Source organism: Prinia subflava, chromosome 1, assembly GCF_021018805.1.
Source record: "Prinia subflava isolate CZ2003 ecotype Zambia chromosome 1, Cam_Psub_1.2, whole genome shotgun sequence".
NCBI classification, from domain to species: domain Eukaryota; kingdom Metazoa; phylum Chordata; class Aves; order Passeriformes; family Cisticolidae; genus Prinia; species Prinia subflava.
The window spans coordinates 24,331,552-24,350,438 of NC_086247.1; the positions used below are offsets into that span (position 1 = coordinate 24,331,552).

Genomic DNA, 18,887 nt, shown 5'->3' on the forward strand with positions numbered 1-18,887 from the left:
AAGAAAGGATTTGAAATGAAGGCAAAGTATGTACAGAGCCAGCATAGGGAGACATTGGAGAGATGCAAAGTGAGAAATTACATGGATAAAGGGATGAGCTAAGGCAATTATTTCTTTCAATAGCAGTTCTGGTTGGATATGAGGAGAGCAAGACAGTATCTATCAAAGCCACCAGAAATTACGTTATTAGGAATTGACAGGAGCACGAAGAGAGTTTTAGCTTTGCGGTTAGATGGGGAATACTGTACCTTTTAGAAGTTCTGAAATCAGGTATTACCTTAAAGTTTCAACATTAGCTTGAATAGTAGCCCCAATCAAATAACTGTTTTATTGGCTGGCAATATTGGCTACAGTTCAGGATAAGAGATAGGACAAAACTGTTGTTGATAGGAAAATTGATAGAAAAAAAAAATTAAGAACATTGTTTCCCATCTTTGAGCTTAACTTGGTGTTTAGACATACATTAGGAGACATCAGGTTAGACAGTAGACAAGTTGTTGCACTTTGGGGAGATAGTTTCTGTATGTTAATTTAATCTGTGTTGTCAACTTGGAACAAAGATGTTGAGCATCATGTCCCAACCTTTTACCTACACTAACTAAACTCTAAAAGCTCAGAAATGGCTTCTCAGAGCTTTGCAAAACATAAATAAAAAAGGAAACCCATTTTCAATGGGCTTAACTACACTTCCATTAAAAACTATCACAAATCATAAACTTTAAAATCATTGCATATAATGAGAACAAAAAGGGACAGATTCTTGTCAAATTGTCAGAAGAAGCTGAAGATCTTGTGAAAGAATGAAATCAGGAGGAAAACCAGGAAAAGACAGTCACTGAAAACAATGGCTGATACATTTCCTTTAAAAACTGTGAGATAAAACTATGTAATTTAAAAATACATTCAGAGTTTTACACTAATCTGATCCAGGGATATGACAGCAAATTGATAGGTGTGGCAAGATCAACAAAAATGCCTCTCTGACTGACATACATTTTAGTTACAGTCACATAATAATGGCACTTCTCTTCTATTACTACCTGTAAGAAACAGGTTAAAAATATCTTACCACGCTTGTATACTCAGGCTGCTTCTAATCCCACAAAACACAGCCAAGCTTGTCAGTAGCTAATCATTGTCTAAAAGTCAACTGCCCTTCTGGCCATTCAATTCTGACCAGTGTGAATCCCTTCTCACAAAAAAGAAAAAAATCACAGAGGGAAACAGTTTTCCCATAAAATGAGGATTGAGAATGAAGACATAAAAGAGTGAAACTAAAATGGTGAAAACATCTCAGTGCTTATAGAGCTCTTTTTCATGAAGTCATAATTCCTTATGGCCTCTTTACAGATTAAGTATTGAGGCTGCTGGGCATTCACTGGTTTATTACTTAGAAGAACGACTAAGTAGTGAAATGAATATTGTGATTAGGTCAAATTAGGTGAAACTTAACTAGAACCAGATGTATTTTGCTACTAGGGCTCACATGGACAAAGTCCTCAGCAGTGGTTCACATAATACAAAATCATGTAGCCAAGAACACTGATCCTGATATTTCTTCCCAGAATTTTTCTTTTGGTTGTGATTTCACAGTCAAAAATCATGTGTAATGTCTATTTGAATGTGATTGCTGTTTTTTACATAATATTATATTCAAATACTCATGAGCATAATCATGATTTGGGTTTAGGTGAATCATATTAAAACAATCAAGGAAACAAAATGAAGTATTAAAATATTTTTCATGTATATGGTTTCTGCTCTACCATTAAGAGTATGGATGAAATAAAAGTATTGTTGAAAATTCTGAACACAGAAGTTAAAACAAAATAGAGAAGGTGCCCAAAATGGTTGTGACAACTTCAGCCCTAGAGGAGCACAAGATTTCTTGGGAAGAAAACTTGAAGTTGTGTCCAATGACCTGCCACATTCAAAGAAGCTAAATATCCTTAGTGTAAAATTTCTTGACAAAAGAAAAGGGTCCAAAAAAAGTATTTTGTCTCATCACTCAAAATCAGGACAGACTATCCTTCTAAGAAAGCTGTATCATTTGAAGGATCTATTAAGCTTGCTGTAAAAATGACTGGAGAAAACTGGTTTGGTATGCATGTCAGACACAAATTCTGAGTAATCAACTTTTCTGCAGGCTCATTCTCCACTCTGTATGCATGTCATCTAGAAAGATGGGAAAGTTCAGCTGGGTATGGCTTTCACTTCCAAAGCTGCAGGGGTAAATATTTCTTTTTCTGTGTATCTACCCTTACAGGGGAGTGCTACACTTTTTACTCAAGTGCAATTTTGCAGGAACCAAGGCACGCACTTGCAATAGTAATCAGTAAGCTGTTCTGAGCGTCTGTGGCTTGCTTCTTGTACAGAAGAATTATCTGTTGCAGAAGGCCTGGCACCATCTCAGGGTACCCAAAGAATTACCTGTTGGACTTATAATTTTTCATGTGTTTTGTTTCTAGGACTTTGAATGTGAAGTTCCCACTTGGCGTGTTACAATTGCAGATGATAAAGTGCTGGAACTAGATGATTTTGACGGTCCTTTCCAACCCAAACCATCCCGTGATTCTACAAGGTGAAAACGGCTCATTGCTTTTCGCTCCGCAAGTCGGGAGCAACATTTCTGGCACAGTCAAAAAATACAGGGGTAAAAACTGAGCTGTGAATGGGGTATGCTGAAACATTCCATGCCTGAGCTTTCAGCCTGCCCCAAAGCATCTTCCCTGGAAAACCCTGCCACACACTCGAGTACCACACACCAGCGGGAGCCAGCCCGCAGGTGCCGCGGGGCCGGGGCACAGCGGGCGGGACCGGGAGGCGGGGACGCTGAGGCGGGAGGTGGCGGGAGCCCCGCTAGCACAGGAAGTCGCCCCGGCGAGGGAGGAGGGCGGAGGCGGAGCTGTGCCGCTCGGCCCGAGGTACGCGCCGCGTCCCGGGGCGGGCGAGCGGCCGCGGCCGCCGGGCCCGAGCGGGCGCTGCCGCGGCCCCCGCCCCTCCCGCGCCGCGGGGGCGCCGCCATTGGCCCGCGGGCAGGGAGGGCTCGCGCCGGCGGCGCGCGCGGCCGGCCCGCTGACCGCCGCGGCCCCGCCCTGCCATTGGCCGGCGGGAAGCGCGCGGCCCCGCGATTGGCCGGAGCGCGCTGTCAGTCCGGGAGGCCCCGCCCCCGGGCCGCGGGCTGGAGCGGCTGCGGTGGGAGAGGGTCGGCGGTGCTGCCGCCATGTTGGGCGTGGGTGGGAATTGTTGCTGTGCCGCGGTCGGTGTTGTGTTTCACCGTACCGGGACCCCTGGAGTGCCAGGGCTGCTTTTCCGTCCTCGGAGAAGTACGACCCTCACCAGGCCGCCAAATTGGAGGGAAACAAACCCCTCAGCAGGGTCTTCTCGGCGGGGCCGTGTTCGAGGCTTGGCGCAGACACGGCAGCGGGGCCGAAGCGGCCGGAGGCTGTGATGCCTCCATGCGAGGGTAGCTCACGGTTTTCCTTCGTGAGCACGACTGCTCGCATGAATCCCGCCCGTGTGGTGTAGTTTGGTGTGTGTGCGAAAACCCGTCTTGTGTGAGGTGTTAGGATGTCTGGAGCTGGACAATCCGCTGCTCTGTGTGCTGGCCCCCCACGTGCAGTGTAGTGCTGCTGGGTGTGTTGGACTGGCTGTGGGTGTGCAGTAAATTTGATCCAACCCGGAGTGTTGAGCTGGCTGTGTTTGCCTTGCAGGCGTGATGTGTTCCGGGTACATTGGACTCCTTTGTGTTCTCTGCAGAGTGCTCTGGTTATGCCTGTGCTCAGAAAATCCTGGCTAGAAATCAGTGAGAATATGTGACCTGCAGAAACTTCTAAATGTGAAGTGTTGGCAGGGCATTCTCTGGCACACTGCTCATGTGGCTCTCAAGCTGCTCCACCTTCCATCAGCCCACACAGTTACAAGGACAGATCATAGCAGATTCAGAAACCCCCTCTGAAAGAGCTTATGGTGTAACTGGGCTGTATGCAGAGCACACACCTTCACACCCAGTAATTCAGTTGCATGTCGTAAGTTTTGAGTTCCTTCCTGTTGGGGCCCACGCTCAGTCCTGAAGAGCTAATGAGAATGGAAGGGCACCTGCTGTTAAAGATACAGTTCCAGTGCAGCCTCTGCTACTGGTACATGACTTACATTGTGGAAAACTGTATAAAATGATGTTTAAGAGATACACAAAATTCTACAAATCCAGGGAAATTGAACTGTTTCTTAGATAATGCTGTTTGGCATGTCATCCTTGGCTGAATCACTTCACTCTTTGTTATAGAATGGGCTGGGGACAAACCATTGTTCAGAAAATAGCTTGTCTGCTCGCCTAAAGAAAAATTTAGCCAGCTTTTTTGTTGACATGATTGTCTTTCATCATGCATTAATACAATTTACCCCCTAGGACTTCTTTCCTGTCATTGTGGAAGTTGGAAAGATGTAAATCTACTTCAGATATAGTTTATGTGTAGTCTTCTAGCTAAACCTGGTTGAGCAGGAGTAGAGGAGCACAAGTAGAGACCCCAAGAGGTCCATCAACAGTCTTGGGAATTCTCTGAATTTGATTTATGTAGCCAAGAAGAGATTACCACAATGTTCTACAACTGACATCTTATTCTGCTTAAAATAGTATTTGGTATCTGCAAAAACAATATAGAAAATCCTTTTTCAGTGCAAATGTGGGAGCTCTTCAGACATCTAGGTTTTGAAAGATTACTTCAAATCAGATTACTAAAGCAGAGATGCCTGTTAACAGTGGTAAAATTCCTGATGTATTTAGCTTTAAGTCTTACATTGAGTTTCATACAAAGATATATATGTGGCTTTTATAAAGTCATATAATCAGGACTATGCCTTCCATTTCAGATACAAGCAACTGAGTTCCAGAGTTTATTACTGCTCACATTGAATGACCATTTTTCCATACGTCTTTCCTTAAGAGCATGCTTTAGCGAAAGGTAGTGTGCAAGGAGATACATACTTTCTTCATAAAGTCGGGAGTAAAGCCTTTATTACTGCTTTTTGGTTGGTTGATTGTGTTGTTTTTCTATACATTTGAACTCTGTGGGGTAAGTTTGTATGCATTGAAAGGTGCTACACTCACTTCTGCCAGTTCTGGATTTCGTAGTTCTTGCTGTTAGACTCTGCGGCCTCTGCAGATAAGGAAGCCAGTTTGTGTTCTGCCTCACTATTGGTCAACAATACAGAATGAAGTCTAGTCATGTAAGCAAATATATTAATCTGTGGTACCGACCAGGGTATCTGTAGGATTTACTTAATTCAAATATTTTAGCCAAATTCCTACAGGCCAGTCTGAATGGCATCTGAAGCTTAGTGTACTTTATGGCAGTAGCTCCAGAAAACATCCAGTTTTAGTAGACCCTATGTAGAAAACAAGACAAGGGTTTTCTTTGGATTATATTTTTGCAGCACAGTGAAGATACTGTCCATGCATTTTTCAGTGAGGTTTGTTTCTCTAGACCATGAGTTAATTTTGGTTAGATAATTTTAAATACCTTTCCAAATGAATTGATACCATCATCAAGACACCATAGTTAGTGTTAATCGCAGTTAGGATTTTTGAGTTAATGTGAGATTTTTATCATAACTGGGAAGTCGTTGGATTTTTTTGCTTTGGGATATTTCCATATTAATCTAAATTTTGCATTCAGCTAGGCAAGTTGTGAATTATAGGAGAGGATAGTAGTGGGCTAATGTTACAAAATTGGGTTGCCTGTTAAAAAAATCTAAACCAGGTTAATATTGTCGGGAGCTGAGTCACTCTGTTGTGAAGAGAAAATGAATTATAATGTTTACATGTTATGAGATACATAAACAGAATGCAGTGTAGATGGGTGTAAGGTGTAGACAAAGAAGCCAGTGATTTCTATTTGCAGTAGAAGCCTCCCCCAATCCCCCAACTCTCATACAACACTATTGTTGTAATGCAGTTACTCCTGGGAAACAGAAGTGTGAAAGTCAATGTTTTCTGACCCAAACTCTGCCTTAAATTTTTCTGCTCTTGTGAATTTTCATTTGCTTGCAGGTTTACTTTGCTTGAGGAAAAAATGTGAAAAGATTTACAGAATAAATACTAGCTGATCATTTTTCAAAATAAAAAATGAAGTGCTTTTCAGTGAATGGCTATCCTCATTCTAAGTGAAGTCTACAATGATTAAATATTAAAATGATCCATGGTTTAAATTAATATAAAAAAATTCCAGGACATTATTACAAAGATTAACATTTTTAATGTTTTAATAGTCCCATAGTTTATCAATCACAGGCACAGTAAAACTGCTTTTAGTTAACAAACCTGATGATCCCATATATCACTGCAGTATTACATACAACATAAATCTTATGGTATGGTTTGTAGAGGAGATGAAGAAACAGTGTATCTTACAGCTCTTTAGTAATTTGGTTTATTCTTGAAGTCTCTTTTGACGCACAAAATAAGCAGGTAACAGGTTTTTTTTCCTGTGGAAAAGAAAATAAGAAGGAAAGTTAGTTCCAGAAAAACTGTGATGTTTGCTGTAGAGGAAGGAGCTGTTGTTTCATGTGATGACAAACATAGATGGTCACTGGTATGGCTGTGGAAGAGTAACAAGTTCTTGAGTGTGTATTTCCAAACAGAACTTACATTAATGCAGCTTTAATATTGCAGAATTATCTGCAACAGCCTATGATTCCTGATACATTTTTATTCTCTAGAATGATGTTTGAAGGTCATGGGAAAATGTCATGGAATCCCAGGTGCTTTTATGTCACTAGCTGTGCACAGATACCCCTGTAATCAGTGAGTTACTTGAGGCATTCGTGACATGGACTGTGCTAATTTCCTTTGTTTCTCATTTGTTTTGTGTTTTTCTAGCCACAGGGCTAAAAATCAGCATTGGTGATTCTTTTAAGTTTGATTCTGCCTTTTTAAACACATGCTGCAGTGATACAGTGGAGCTTTGTAAAACAGTTTATTGTGTCCTGAGATTTTTTTCAGTTTTAAATATAATTCATATATTATCAAAGTGTTGTTCATTCATGTGTTGTGATTATTCTTATCATCATCCTTCACTCAGTATGTTTTGCAGTCCAGAAAGAGGCAGAACTGGGAAGGGTTTTTGAAGAAGGACTGGAGATAGGAAAGGAAGGGTGCAGTAGAAATCCAGGCCTAGACGTTGAGCTAAAGTGAATAAATAGGAAAAGACTGTTCTGACAGCAGAAACTTATGGTGGAGAAGTCACAGCAGAAAGGACAAGTGTGAGAGGGGAAAAGAGCAAATGTTGGCAGTAGTGTCGGGAATGATAGTCGGAAAGTTAAAATCCAGAGGATGAGCTGAAGCACACCATTTTCTACACAAGTTTGTAGTCACTTATTAATGCTGTTATTTCTAGTCTTAGGTAAAACAAAAAATTAAAAGTGGGGTTGCATTGTCTGTAGTTGGTTGCCTCTAGCCAGAAAGTTAAATTAATCCTCATGTATTTCTATTGAAATAAAATAGAGAAACAAAATAATAAACTTTTATGTCATGAGCTGTTTTTTATATTGGGAAAACAGATTGGGTTGAAAATGTAGTAGATTTTGAAGTCTCAATTGTTTTCTCCCCGGCTGTGCTGTGTGGTGTAAATGAAGAAAAGGTTAAGTTTACCCATGATAATTCCCTCTCACATTTTCATTATCAATCAGCCTTTGTAGCTTTTTGTGCTTTTATCTATTGTGTTTTCATTGTAATCTTTACATATGAAGTTCTCAATTCTACAAACTCTTATGCTGAAATTTATTCACAAATGGCTCTGACAGATGTACTCTGGAAGCTTTAAATGCTGTAGTTTAAGATGGTGCCAGCTGGTTGCTTCCCCCCACCCCTCAGATTGCAGTCTGGATGGAGGAGCTGGCAATACCTGCAGCTCAGTTCACTTTCCTCACCTGAACTCACATTTCTTTTAGGGTGCTGTGTGCTGATGTGGGAATCAGATCCTGGGTCCTGAGCAGAGAACATATCCCTGTTTGTTTGGCCTTTCTTACAGCCTCATAAACTGTGGCAGGAGATTAAGCACCCGGGTCAGCAACACCTTAAAGCCTCTCAGACACCCAGAACTTGTTGATGAGACTTCTCTGTAGTTTTAAGATGAACATGTTTAAAACTTTTTTTTTTTAATTGCCTATATTTTCAATTTGTCACCATACCAAGTCAGTGGGAAGGACATTTCCAAGCTTGGCTTTCCCATATCACCATCTCTGCTTAAACTGACTTCTGTCTACTTTTAAAAGTGATCATCATATGTATGCTATAGAAATTGCTTAGTAGGCAGTGTGTCGCTCTCATTGTTTGAGGAGCTGGTTACTCTGCCTCCAATTAAGATTGCATCACTTACTTTACTGCTAGATCAGTTTTGTATTACTTACGTTCTTGCCAAAAGGAAATTGTTAACCTGAAGCAGTGGATTTTACTTGTTTTGTTTTTGTGTCTTGGCTGCCAAACAGAAAGCACACTATTTAAATAGGTAACATTTAAATTTGGTTAGGTCCTTGATTTACTGTTACTCAACTAAAATGAATTTTACTATTAGAACTGTACTGTACCAATAAAATGGATAAAGAGCTGGTGAGCTTCCAGCACTCAGAGGTTATGGCTGGGAGGCCACTGGCAGTGGTTGAGAGCTTGTGGGGACTTTGCCCAGCATTTGCATCAGATGTGATGTGCTTGTTGTTTTGGTCAGTTGTCTGTGTGTAAACATACAAGCAGTAGTGGCAAATGATGAATAGTTCAGTGATTGCTGCATTGATGAAGAAAGGATAAAGCTTAAAGCATGGCTGAGATAATGGTAACATGAGTCTGTTACAATGTAATTTGTGTGCATTCGAGGAACAAGGAATGTTGGATGTGTGTGCAGAATGGAGAATTTTTATCTTATAAAGCTGTGGCTGAGGAAAGACTTAGAAGTTTGTGGGGAAGGTCCTATAGACAAAGGGGATTCAAGTGCAGGGCAGTGTCAAGAAGGGCTGGTGCAGCCAAAGAAAGGTAGGAGCATGGTTTAAATAAAAAGACCAGCGCAGGAATGTTGCATCTAGTTTTATTTCTATGGAAAACGTCCTGAAAAATTCCAAAGCACGGTGAAGGTCCTGAAAGACACAGACTTAGTGGTGTTAGTAGAACTGCCCTTGGGAGGTGGGTTTGAGATTGGGTTCACGCTGACCGTGGTGTTTCTGACCACACATCTGCCTTACCTCAGCCAGCTCTGTTAGCTCTGCCTCCCACCTGGTTGCTGCAGGGGCCCTCCTGCATACATACTGTTTAGTGTCCTAGGCAAAGCTATGCTGACTCTGCCTGAATTTGTCATTTCTTCCCTTTGCAGAAGACATGAAAAGCATTGTTTCTATTTTGTTTTGTATATATGCAGCAAGGAGGGCTTTCAAGAATATGTTTTTTCAATAAACGTGAGTATTATTTTAATGGAACTGCTAAGAATTGCAGCAAGTAATGGTTTACTGTTTTTTTATTTATTCTGAAATCATGAAACGATAAAAGCAAGGGTGGATGTTGCTTTCCTTGGAATTTTTTGACAAGCTATTTAATTTATGAATGAATCTTTCTGTATTTTTGAGTGAAAAGGCTAACAAAGTGTTCTTAGATTGATACTTACTTTTTATTCTGAAAGTTAGGATAATTTGAAAGCCTGGGTTATTTTGGTATCATTTTGTGCATACAAAGCTAGAGACCAACGGGCTAAACAGGAATGGCATTCTGGAAAAATTATTATAGACACAAAACCTATTGAAAAAAGCTTGAAACTATTTTCATTTTAAGTACACCAATGGGGTTAAATAATACTAATAACTTGTTAGAGTAGCAGATCATAATGATTTAAAACTAAAGTTCCCAGCACACTTGCTAATATCTTTTATGGCTTCATTAAAATACATCAGAAATAATTTACAGAACAAAGCTTCTGCATGAATTCTTCCAGTTCTGCATGGGAAGAGTGCCTGTTTATCTTCATGCATGTTTATATAGACTGTGGAAATTATGATGTAAATGTGGATGCCATACTAAAACATAGCCATATATGCAGAGTAGGGAATTCAGAGCATTTGTATTCTGTCATTTATTGCACATAAGTAATGGATATTGTATAGGCTTGGTTCAATTCTGTATCCTGACCATAGAAGGACTCTATAGAATATGTACTGTACTGTAAGGAGACTTTGAGGGGGAGGGAATAATATGTGTAGAAAAAAGGGCAATGACTCTCTGACTAAACTTGTCTCTCTTCTGGTTTTGAGCCTTGACATTTATGCACTGTCATTGCTGGAAATAGTGAAGAGCTGGAAGGGTGTTTCCCTTGTACTATACTGTTACACATTTTTATTTACTCACCTTATTAAAACAAATATACAGATCACTGTGGAAAGGGATAGCTGTAAAGTTGAGTGCATGTGAAAAAGTCTTCTGAAAGGTAAAAGAAGAGGCAACTTAGCTTTGCTTTCAGAGTTGACCCAGCTCTCCTAAACTTTTAAACTTAGCGTCATTGCTGTACAGCTGTTGGTACAGCAGTGGCCAGACTGGGCAGTTGTAGCAGGAAGAGAACAGACCTGCAGTTTCTTGTGATGGTGCTGTGTTCTTAAGAAAACCAATCTGAACTCATTTTCCTGTGTGCTCTAGGAGGTTTTCGGTTGTTGTATGCCATCTACAAGGCTAGATTTCAGGCAGTGCAATCACCTTCTAATAAAACTTTATGGCAGAAGCATAAACTTGACTCTAGCCAAGGGCATATGCAAACCCCTTGTCCTGGTTTGTCACCCGAGGACACCTCTGGTGCTTGGAGAGATGCACTCAGGAAACTTGAGCAAATGGAGTGGATTGTCATCTGCTGTTGTCTCAGGCTAGGTTCCTTATGAAATGTTCACCAACTGCTTTTCAAATGACGTCTTTTAGCAGTTGTACAACTATTCTGTTTGTAACTGTTTTTTGGTATAGGAATCTCTCATCAGAGGTATCTTTTAGGCTAGAAAAGGCCAACCTTTAACACGTCAGAATCCAGGATCTTGAAAAATGTGCCATCTCCTAAAGCAGCCACCCATCAAAATGTGTTCTGTTTTGTATTTCACTAGTATTTTTATGGTAAACAGAATTTCAGTCATACTGAATGACTCAAAACAAAAAGAATACTTTTTTTTAATGTGTTTGTTTCAGTGTCATCCTTTCTTTTGGCATTCTTCTGGACAATGAACCCTGAAGCCAAGTCTCTTCCTTATGACACACACCTGCACACTATTGAGGAGCAGAGGGAAGAGATGTGGATGCAGTCTCGTCCAACCCTCTTCCCATTAGCAGAAAGAGCCATAAAAAGAGCACAAACAGGCCTTTGCACAAAGAGTTTCATCCAAAATCTTCAGCTGTTCACATGATGTTTTATTTCAACTGATACTTTTCTGCTGGTTGATGATTTTTCATTTTGCTGCCTTTCTTCCCAGCTTCACTCCACAATTTTTTTCTGCCTTAAAATGAGACAAGGAAACAGTTTACCAGATTTTTTGATGGTTATTGAAGTTTATTTTTTCATTAGGTGCATATAAGGGTTTTAGTCTGATTTTGATCCATTCATTTAATTCAATCTTTTTCAAGGTTCAGATTGTAGATAGATATCAGTGATCTTCTACTCCCCTTTTTGCCCAAATATAACATAAAGCTCCCAAAGAGATGGTATCATGTAAGCTATTACTTTGTTCTTTATCTTAAAAATCATTGCTTTAATGGGATCTCTTGGTAGTTTTCAGGAGAGCCAAGCCTTTAGCAATTTAGATAAAATCTGCAGAGAGTGTGCTTGGCCTATTGTTTTGAACTACTTTGGAAACTACTGAGCTGATGTTATTTATGCCATATTAAACTTTTCACCCAGTTATGGCCTAATCCTTCAAAACCAAGTAGGACTTGGTTTTGAAAATGCTGCTGTTAACATCTGTGGGTCTGTGTTCACTAAGCCTGACTGTTAAGCTCATTATTAAGTGTTGCAGGGCTGAACTTCACCTTTTATCTGTTAACACTAAGTTAGCTACTGGTTATCTACTGGTTTTGTCTCAATTTTAAAGAAAGAAAGTACAAAAAAACCTATCGTGTTAAGGCTGATGGAATACATGCTAGCTTTATGTTCTGGACTTTATGGGAAGATCTGCATCTGGATGCAGTCCTGTGCCATGTGTTCTAGGAGGACCTTGCTTGATCAGGAATGTTGGACCAGATGACACACTGTGGTCTCTTCCAACCTGACCGATTCTGTGATTACTGTGTCGTTAATCAGTTGAATAATGGAGGAAAACATAAATACAAAACTCACCGAATTAAATCTCCCTATACTTAGTGTTTCTTTTGGCTGGTGACTGGACTAGATGATTTTTTTAAAGCTTAGTTGCTTTCCTGAATGCCTAATACAGCATGTTAAACAAACAAAAAAAATGGCATAAAACTATTTTTCCTAATTCTTAGATCAGCCTATACAATACTTATTGAGCTGCAATAACTTCAGAGAAAGGGAAAAAATGCACATTTGTTCTGAATGCTGGATGGAGAGATTACCCTTTAAGTCCTTTTGAACACCAGGTTTAGTAATGGAACTAATAATTCAGTTTTGCTAAGTGTTACAATTAGGTTTATGTGGACTGAAGTATTATTAGCTGCTGTCATTTGTGTAGTTGCTGCAAATGGAAAGTTGCTTTCAACTTTTGCAAGCTTGCTCAGGGTTAGAAGGGAAGCAATCATTAGGCTATAAATATGGTGACTATTTTGGCAATTATTATGACTTGAAGTTGTGTGATGGGACGTTGTGTTATACTACAATGAGATATGTTACAGAAGGGCACATTTGTTTGCCTCCCATCTTTGTGCCTGCATGGTGTGTTTGTGGCTGTTTTCTCTTCTGGTTTTCAATTATTAAGATAATTTTATTTGCTGAGAGTTGGGTTTCTGCTTGAATGATAGACATAATCAAGGAAAATGGATATCAATATTAGAACTAATGGAGAAAAACTGAGACTTAGCCTCACATATTTTAAAAAAGTTTGAGTTTTTTTATAGACATTGTGAGAGCATGAAAAGAAAGGAAAAATTACAATAGTTTCAAACTGTCTTGTTTTGATATATTACCTCAAAAAATGATTTCAGTTTTTAAATAATTTACTCTGAAATCCTGCCTTTTTAGGTAAGGCAAGTGAAAAGAAAGGCAGCATAGGAACAAAAGCATGATAAATATGAAATTGCTACCTGTTCCAATTTTTATGTGTGTGTGAATAACTTTAGAAATTACAGATTTGTTTTCAATAAAGGTCATTATCCCATTTTGCAATACTGAAAACTTTTTGAAACACTGTTCTGTGGATGGTTGAGAATTGTATTTTAAGATGGATATACTAAAGGAAGGGATAATCCCTGAATACTCCTTCTCATTTGAGGAAGAAATCAGAATTTCATTTCCATCAAAAATGAGCCTAAGCTTTAAAATCTACAAATGAGAAATTAACAAGTGTATGTAATTAAAGCACTCAGGCTTATAGCAAGGCCGCGGCTTGTGGCAGTCCCAGGAAAAAAAGTAGCATTTAGGAAAAGTAGAATTTTTGTCAGTTCCCAAAACTAAAGAGGGAAGAATAGAGGGCCTTATTTCTCATTTATAGAAGGGAAAGAAATCACTTTTCCCTTGCTGTAGCACCTGGGAGGGCAAAACAGAATCTCTGAGATTTCGGAGCAAGACTTCAGTAAAACCATGTGGGACTCTATTGAATAGCAACTTCATAACTTACTGGAAGTGAAGTGCTTAGGCAGACTACTATGATTTTGAAATTTCAGGTCTTTGTCCTCCTCCTTTATACCTGTTATTTACGTCAGTCCCTACTTTATCAAAGGAAATGAGTGCTGAAGGGGTATGTGGCAGGGATCAAAGAGGGAGTAAAATTGCTGGGATTTAACTGAACTGCAAAAGTGTCCTCTGCTGACGTGTGAGTTACTGAGACAGAGCAAATAATTGTTTCTCATTGTTGCTCTTGACACAATGAACTTTTAACTCTTGAGGCAGAGAGCTGTGCTTCAGTCTGTTGTGTGTGGTGGTGGTGATGTCCTCCCTACACCTCGTGCCACAGAGGTGTCTGTACAGCATCTGCAGGCGCTCCCATGAAAGCTGTGTCCATCCTTGGTGGATCTGCCTCTGGGCAGTGGGGTGGTCTGGATGTCTGTTCTCCTTCTACCCTTTTTAGCTCTGATTTCTGCCATAGTCCCATGTCCTTCCCACTCCCCCCAGAAATGTTTCGACAGATTGGTTATTTTGAACAATGTTACTCTGAAATATTGCATGTGGTGTCATTTACTGTGTAATTTTCCCCTCAGCAGAGATTACTCTTCCCTCTGTGAAGTACTACAGTTTGAACTGTTTGGTAAGGCAGAAATGAACCACGTGTATGCTTTTTTCCTTCAAAAACTTCTTTAAGGATATTTTCTTGACACATCAGTGCCATCACAGGTTCATAAAAATGGAGGGAAAAAAGTTCCTCTTTGAACGTTTGGAATTTTAAATTTGTTCAGATGATGGTCTGTCTTCATATTTAATTGAATATATGTTTCACACATGCTATAACTCCACTCATCTCTGAAGTAAGTAGGAAATCTTGTTCTGAAGGCATAACAACCTAATAATGAAAATGAAATGTAAGGTGCTTGGAATCACTACAGTTAGGAATATTGTTCTGCAAAATTTCCTATTTCTTTACAACAGGAATAACATCAATTGCTAAATAGATCTCTTCTGTGTAAGTAGTGCTTTTATAAGTGTGTTTTGGCCGACTACATTTTCATCCTGTAGAAAGCAGAGACAAACTCTACTCTTCTGGGAATGGAAGGAATCTTTTAACATTTTTAATAGTCTGCTTTTGCTTAAGAAAGCAATTTTACATAAATATGAAGTCCTTTAAAAAATCTTATTCAGGTTTTTTCACCCTTGAAATTTGCACTCTTTTCCTAGCATTTGTGAGTACATTTAAGGATAATATTTTCAACTCTTCAGATGTTTAAAAGCATTTTATGTTTAGCAAAATTATGTAGACTTTCACTAGACAAGAAAATTCAAATATCTGGGTGTAAATAATCCCACCAAATTTTAGGCACTCTGAGGAGGTTTAGGAACATAACAAGAAGGCAAGACTGTCAGAGGTGATTTGAATTCCTAACCACTACATTTCTTTCTTCACCCATTGCAAAGGGAGTGGAGATGGCCTCCTGTGTAGCTTGTCTCAGTTATGTTCCTGAGATTTAGTGGAACTAATCTGGCTTGTTGATGAAATAAGTTTTTCAGAATATATTGCCTTAGGATTTTGAAACATTCATGAGAATATGCTCAAAATTCCTGTGAACTATCACCTGTTAATTTCTTTTGTTAAATCACAGCAGAGCTAATTTGGTGTAGTTTGTAGGTACAGTATACCTAAAAAACAACAGAGCAACTCCTTTCCCGAGAGTGCAGAGGGTACTAATTGGGAGTAACAATGTGTGTTTTTTTCCTAGTGCTTACATGAAGCTGTGAAACAGCCTGATACACGTCTGAGTAAAAGCTGTAGTTCCTATATCATTTGAATCTTGGGATGTGGTACAGTGTTTCTTGTCCTTGTGTAGAACATTGAAATTGTTTTAATATCTGTTCTGACTGGAGTTACGGATCCTGTGTTTTTGATTAATTTTCCTAAATTTAATTAAATTTAAATCACCTCTGCTGCTTTCAGGCTTAAATTAAGTAAAGTAGTATTACATTCCTTTTATTAACCGAAAAATAAATAAATCCCCAGATAAAGCAGAGATAGATTCAGCAAGAAGCACCATGGGCAGGGGACTCTTGCTTTTGAAAGAATAGTCTCATTGTTTGAGAAAGACTTTCCAGAGGAGTGGAAGACTACTGTAAGGCTTACCGAAAGAACATGAATGTATTTTGTTTGTAGAAGTATTTTTTAAGGTAGTAATAGTAGTAAAGATTTTAAAATTCTTTTTCTTGGCTACAGTATGGTTAAATAATTAATCTGCATTAGTTTAGCAATTTGGGCTGCTGGCTACTTCCACTGGTCTGTAGACAGACCTTAGTTACTGTACTTCAGCTGTACAACAAAAAAAGCCAATTATAATAACCAGCAGCAACAATTTTCAAAATACCTACATGCAGATGGCTTCCCACTTTAAATGTAGTGCTGCCACTTCTTTGGGATAACTTGATGCTTGCAGATGATCTGATGTGCTCCTTGAATTTTACCTGAGCTGGATAAAAGGCTATTTTTTCTCTCTTGTAACTTGCAAATATTTTGATATCCATTAGTTATTAAACTATCAGCTATGGATTGATTTATGAGTTCAGATGATCAACCTGCATTACATCCAACAAAACAAACAAAAAAGAAGTTATGTTTAAGGTAGATACCTATTTGCAATTAAAGATGAGGAACTTCTGCATTTGGAACAGATGCCAAAGACTTGGTCCAGTAGCTTTACATTCTGCAGTGGTTTTTTTTCTATCCTGAAGTTTTACTTGCTTGTCTGTCAGCTGACTAACTATATTTCAGCTACAAAAGCAGTCATTTCATTGATTATTTCTTTAATGTGCCCACTGTTAATAGTTAGGTAACCTACTGTTGAAGAGTGCAGACATGATATCAAATACCACTGCTAAGAGAGTTTGTACACATGCAGATATGCCTGTCTTTTGCTGTTTACTCTTTTACATTTTAAGGCTTATCACTGTTATTAATCATTTGTATTGCACCAATAATGTACAAAGTGCAATCTCTGAATATATAGATCCTATTCTTACTTTTTATTAGTATTTCTGAAGTCATTCATAGTAAGTTTCTATTTCATTAAAGTAATTGCTTCAGGTTTTTTTTTAAATTGGTGTAGAAGATGCTATGTGTACATTAAAATCAGTGAATTGGGATTTAAAGTGTATCCAGACCTTGAATGGACATTTAGAACAAGTTTTAATCTCACAAAATACTATTGACAGTTAGAGGTGATAATAAGCAATTTGTTATGTGTTTTAGTTATTATCAGCCACTACTTAGGAGTAAAAGAAGACAAAAATAAAGTTGTGTGTTTTTCTGAGTGTATAACTCTCAGAGGTGAATTACTAAAGGGGAAACCAAAGGGGGTGAAAAAACAGTGAAGGGTACCACAAAAACAAAGATCTTTTAATCTTGTAGTATCTCTGAACCAGAAATAAATAAAAAATCATTCACTGGGGCCTCGCTTTGTTTTCTGAAAACCATCTTTTATAAAAGGTTGAAATTTCAGGAAAGCTCACATTGCTTTCGTATTATCTGAAATTGCTTTTCAAGTATTTTCAGTAGCCAGGAAAAGGAGCAGTGACAAGGTCCTTTACAAGTGTTTTTAAAGGGTTATGTAGTCATTAAAACTCCAGGGACTTGAAGGCTGCTTGGGATGCATGCAGCATGGTGTGCTGCCTATCTCTTCAGTATGGCAAAGAAATGCCGGAGAAACCAGATCCTCCATTTACTGATGCCAGAAGCAACAAAAGGGCCAGAGACCTGAGTGTAAATTTCTTTTACAGTAAAGATGACCAATTTTTGTAGGATGACCACTCCTATTTTAAATGGGTGGAATTAGTGTTTTAACTCACAAAGATTCCAGGCTTTTTCTTTATCAAGAAATGGTTAGAAAGTTGCATAGAAAACTACTCCTACAGCAAGGTTCATAAATAATAAATATTGCCTCTTATTAATCCATATTTTAGTTTAAGTCTAGCTCATGGCAAGTTGCATCCTTGGGGAATGTGGGATTCTTTACAAGAGAAGGTGATGAGCCTTAGTCCCCAAGGAATTAAATTGTGAAAACAATCTCAGTTTGGTACATACTAATATAGATCTGCTATTCCCTTTCCACATCTATCACAACGCATTCTAAATTGTGGCTGATCTTCTATGCAAATAGCTGTCTTATTAGACACTGGGCTGGGTGTGCCAGTGTCTCCGTGGGTTTCTCAGGCATTTGCTATGTAACCATCAAAGCAGTGGAAATGAATGATGATTACTGCATCCCTTTGAAGAACAAAGAGGGCTCGAGGTTCTGGCTGTGAGAGTCGGTGACACTGAGCCACGCAGGCAAATGCGAATATCTCTGTGGCCTAAGTCAGGAAATCATTTTTGCCTGTGTTTTCTTCTTCTGTTTTATTGGCATTGCTAAAACTGCAAACATCTTTCACAGCTGATGTTTTGTTATAAACCATTAGTAGACTATGGAATTGCAAAAGCCAAGTCAAAACAGTCTCTTAACAGTGGCATTAAAAAGCCAAGAATTAGTTTTGCAGTATAAAAATGTATCTGTTACCTCCTCAATTAGCTGAAAGTTCAAACAGTACTTTTATTTTTCCATTCTAATTATTATGATTGTGAATGTTATGAAATACAACCCAGTCTAGAGAATTTCTGTGATGCATAATAGAGGGGGAAAGAAACACAACCCAGTGAATTACAGTTCACTGCTAACATGTTTTACATAAAAGAGGGAGTATTCTCTGAATTCGACCAAAGTAATGTATGGAAAAATATGAACACTATAATTGAACTTTCAATTCAGATTATTAGTGGTACTCTTCTCTACCTTGCTATTATTCCTGAGTGTGTTTTAAAAAATGTTGTTGACTTTGGAGCACCCAAGTTCATTTTATGCCATGTGTCCCGCAAATGAAATTAAGGATTTGTCACTAGACATTAAATGTCATTAATTCCTATAGAATAGATAAATATAAAATAATACATTTTGTGGTTTTAAAATGCACAAATAAGTAGTGGACGTCATGCATGCAGCTATATTTTAAATCATGTTTGAAGCTATGGGGAAAACAATGGTGAAT

The 18,887-nt window shown here is 38.7% G+C and overlaps 1 protein-coding gene across 1 annotated transcript in view; it reads left to right on the forward strand.

Annotated features, from left to right (window-relative positions):
* Positions 1-3,875: 3,875 nt before the first annotated feature.
* TRIQK (triple QxxK/R motif containing) overlaps positions 3,876-18,887 on the forward strand; it is a 60,310-nt gene continuing 45,298 nt past the window's right edge. Inside the window, exons 1-2 of the mRNA XM_063421285.1 lie at positions 3,876-4,028; positions 15,240-15,278. Of these exons, the coding sequence (XP_063277355.1) occupies positions 3,876-4,028; positions 15,240-15,278 (192 nt within the window). The remainder of the gene's footprint in view (positions 4,029-15,239; positions 15,279-18,887) is intronic.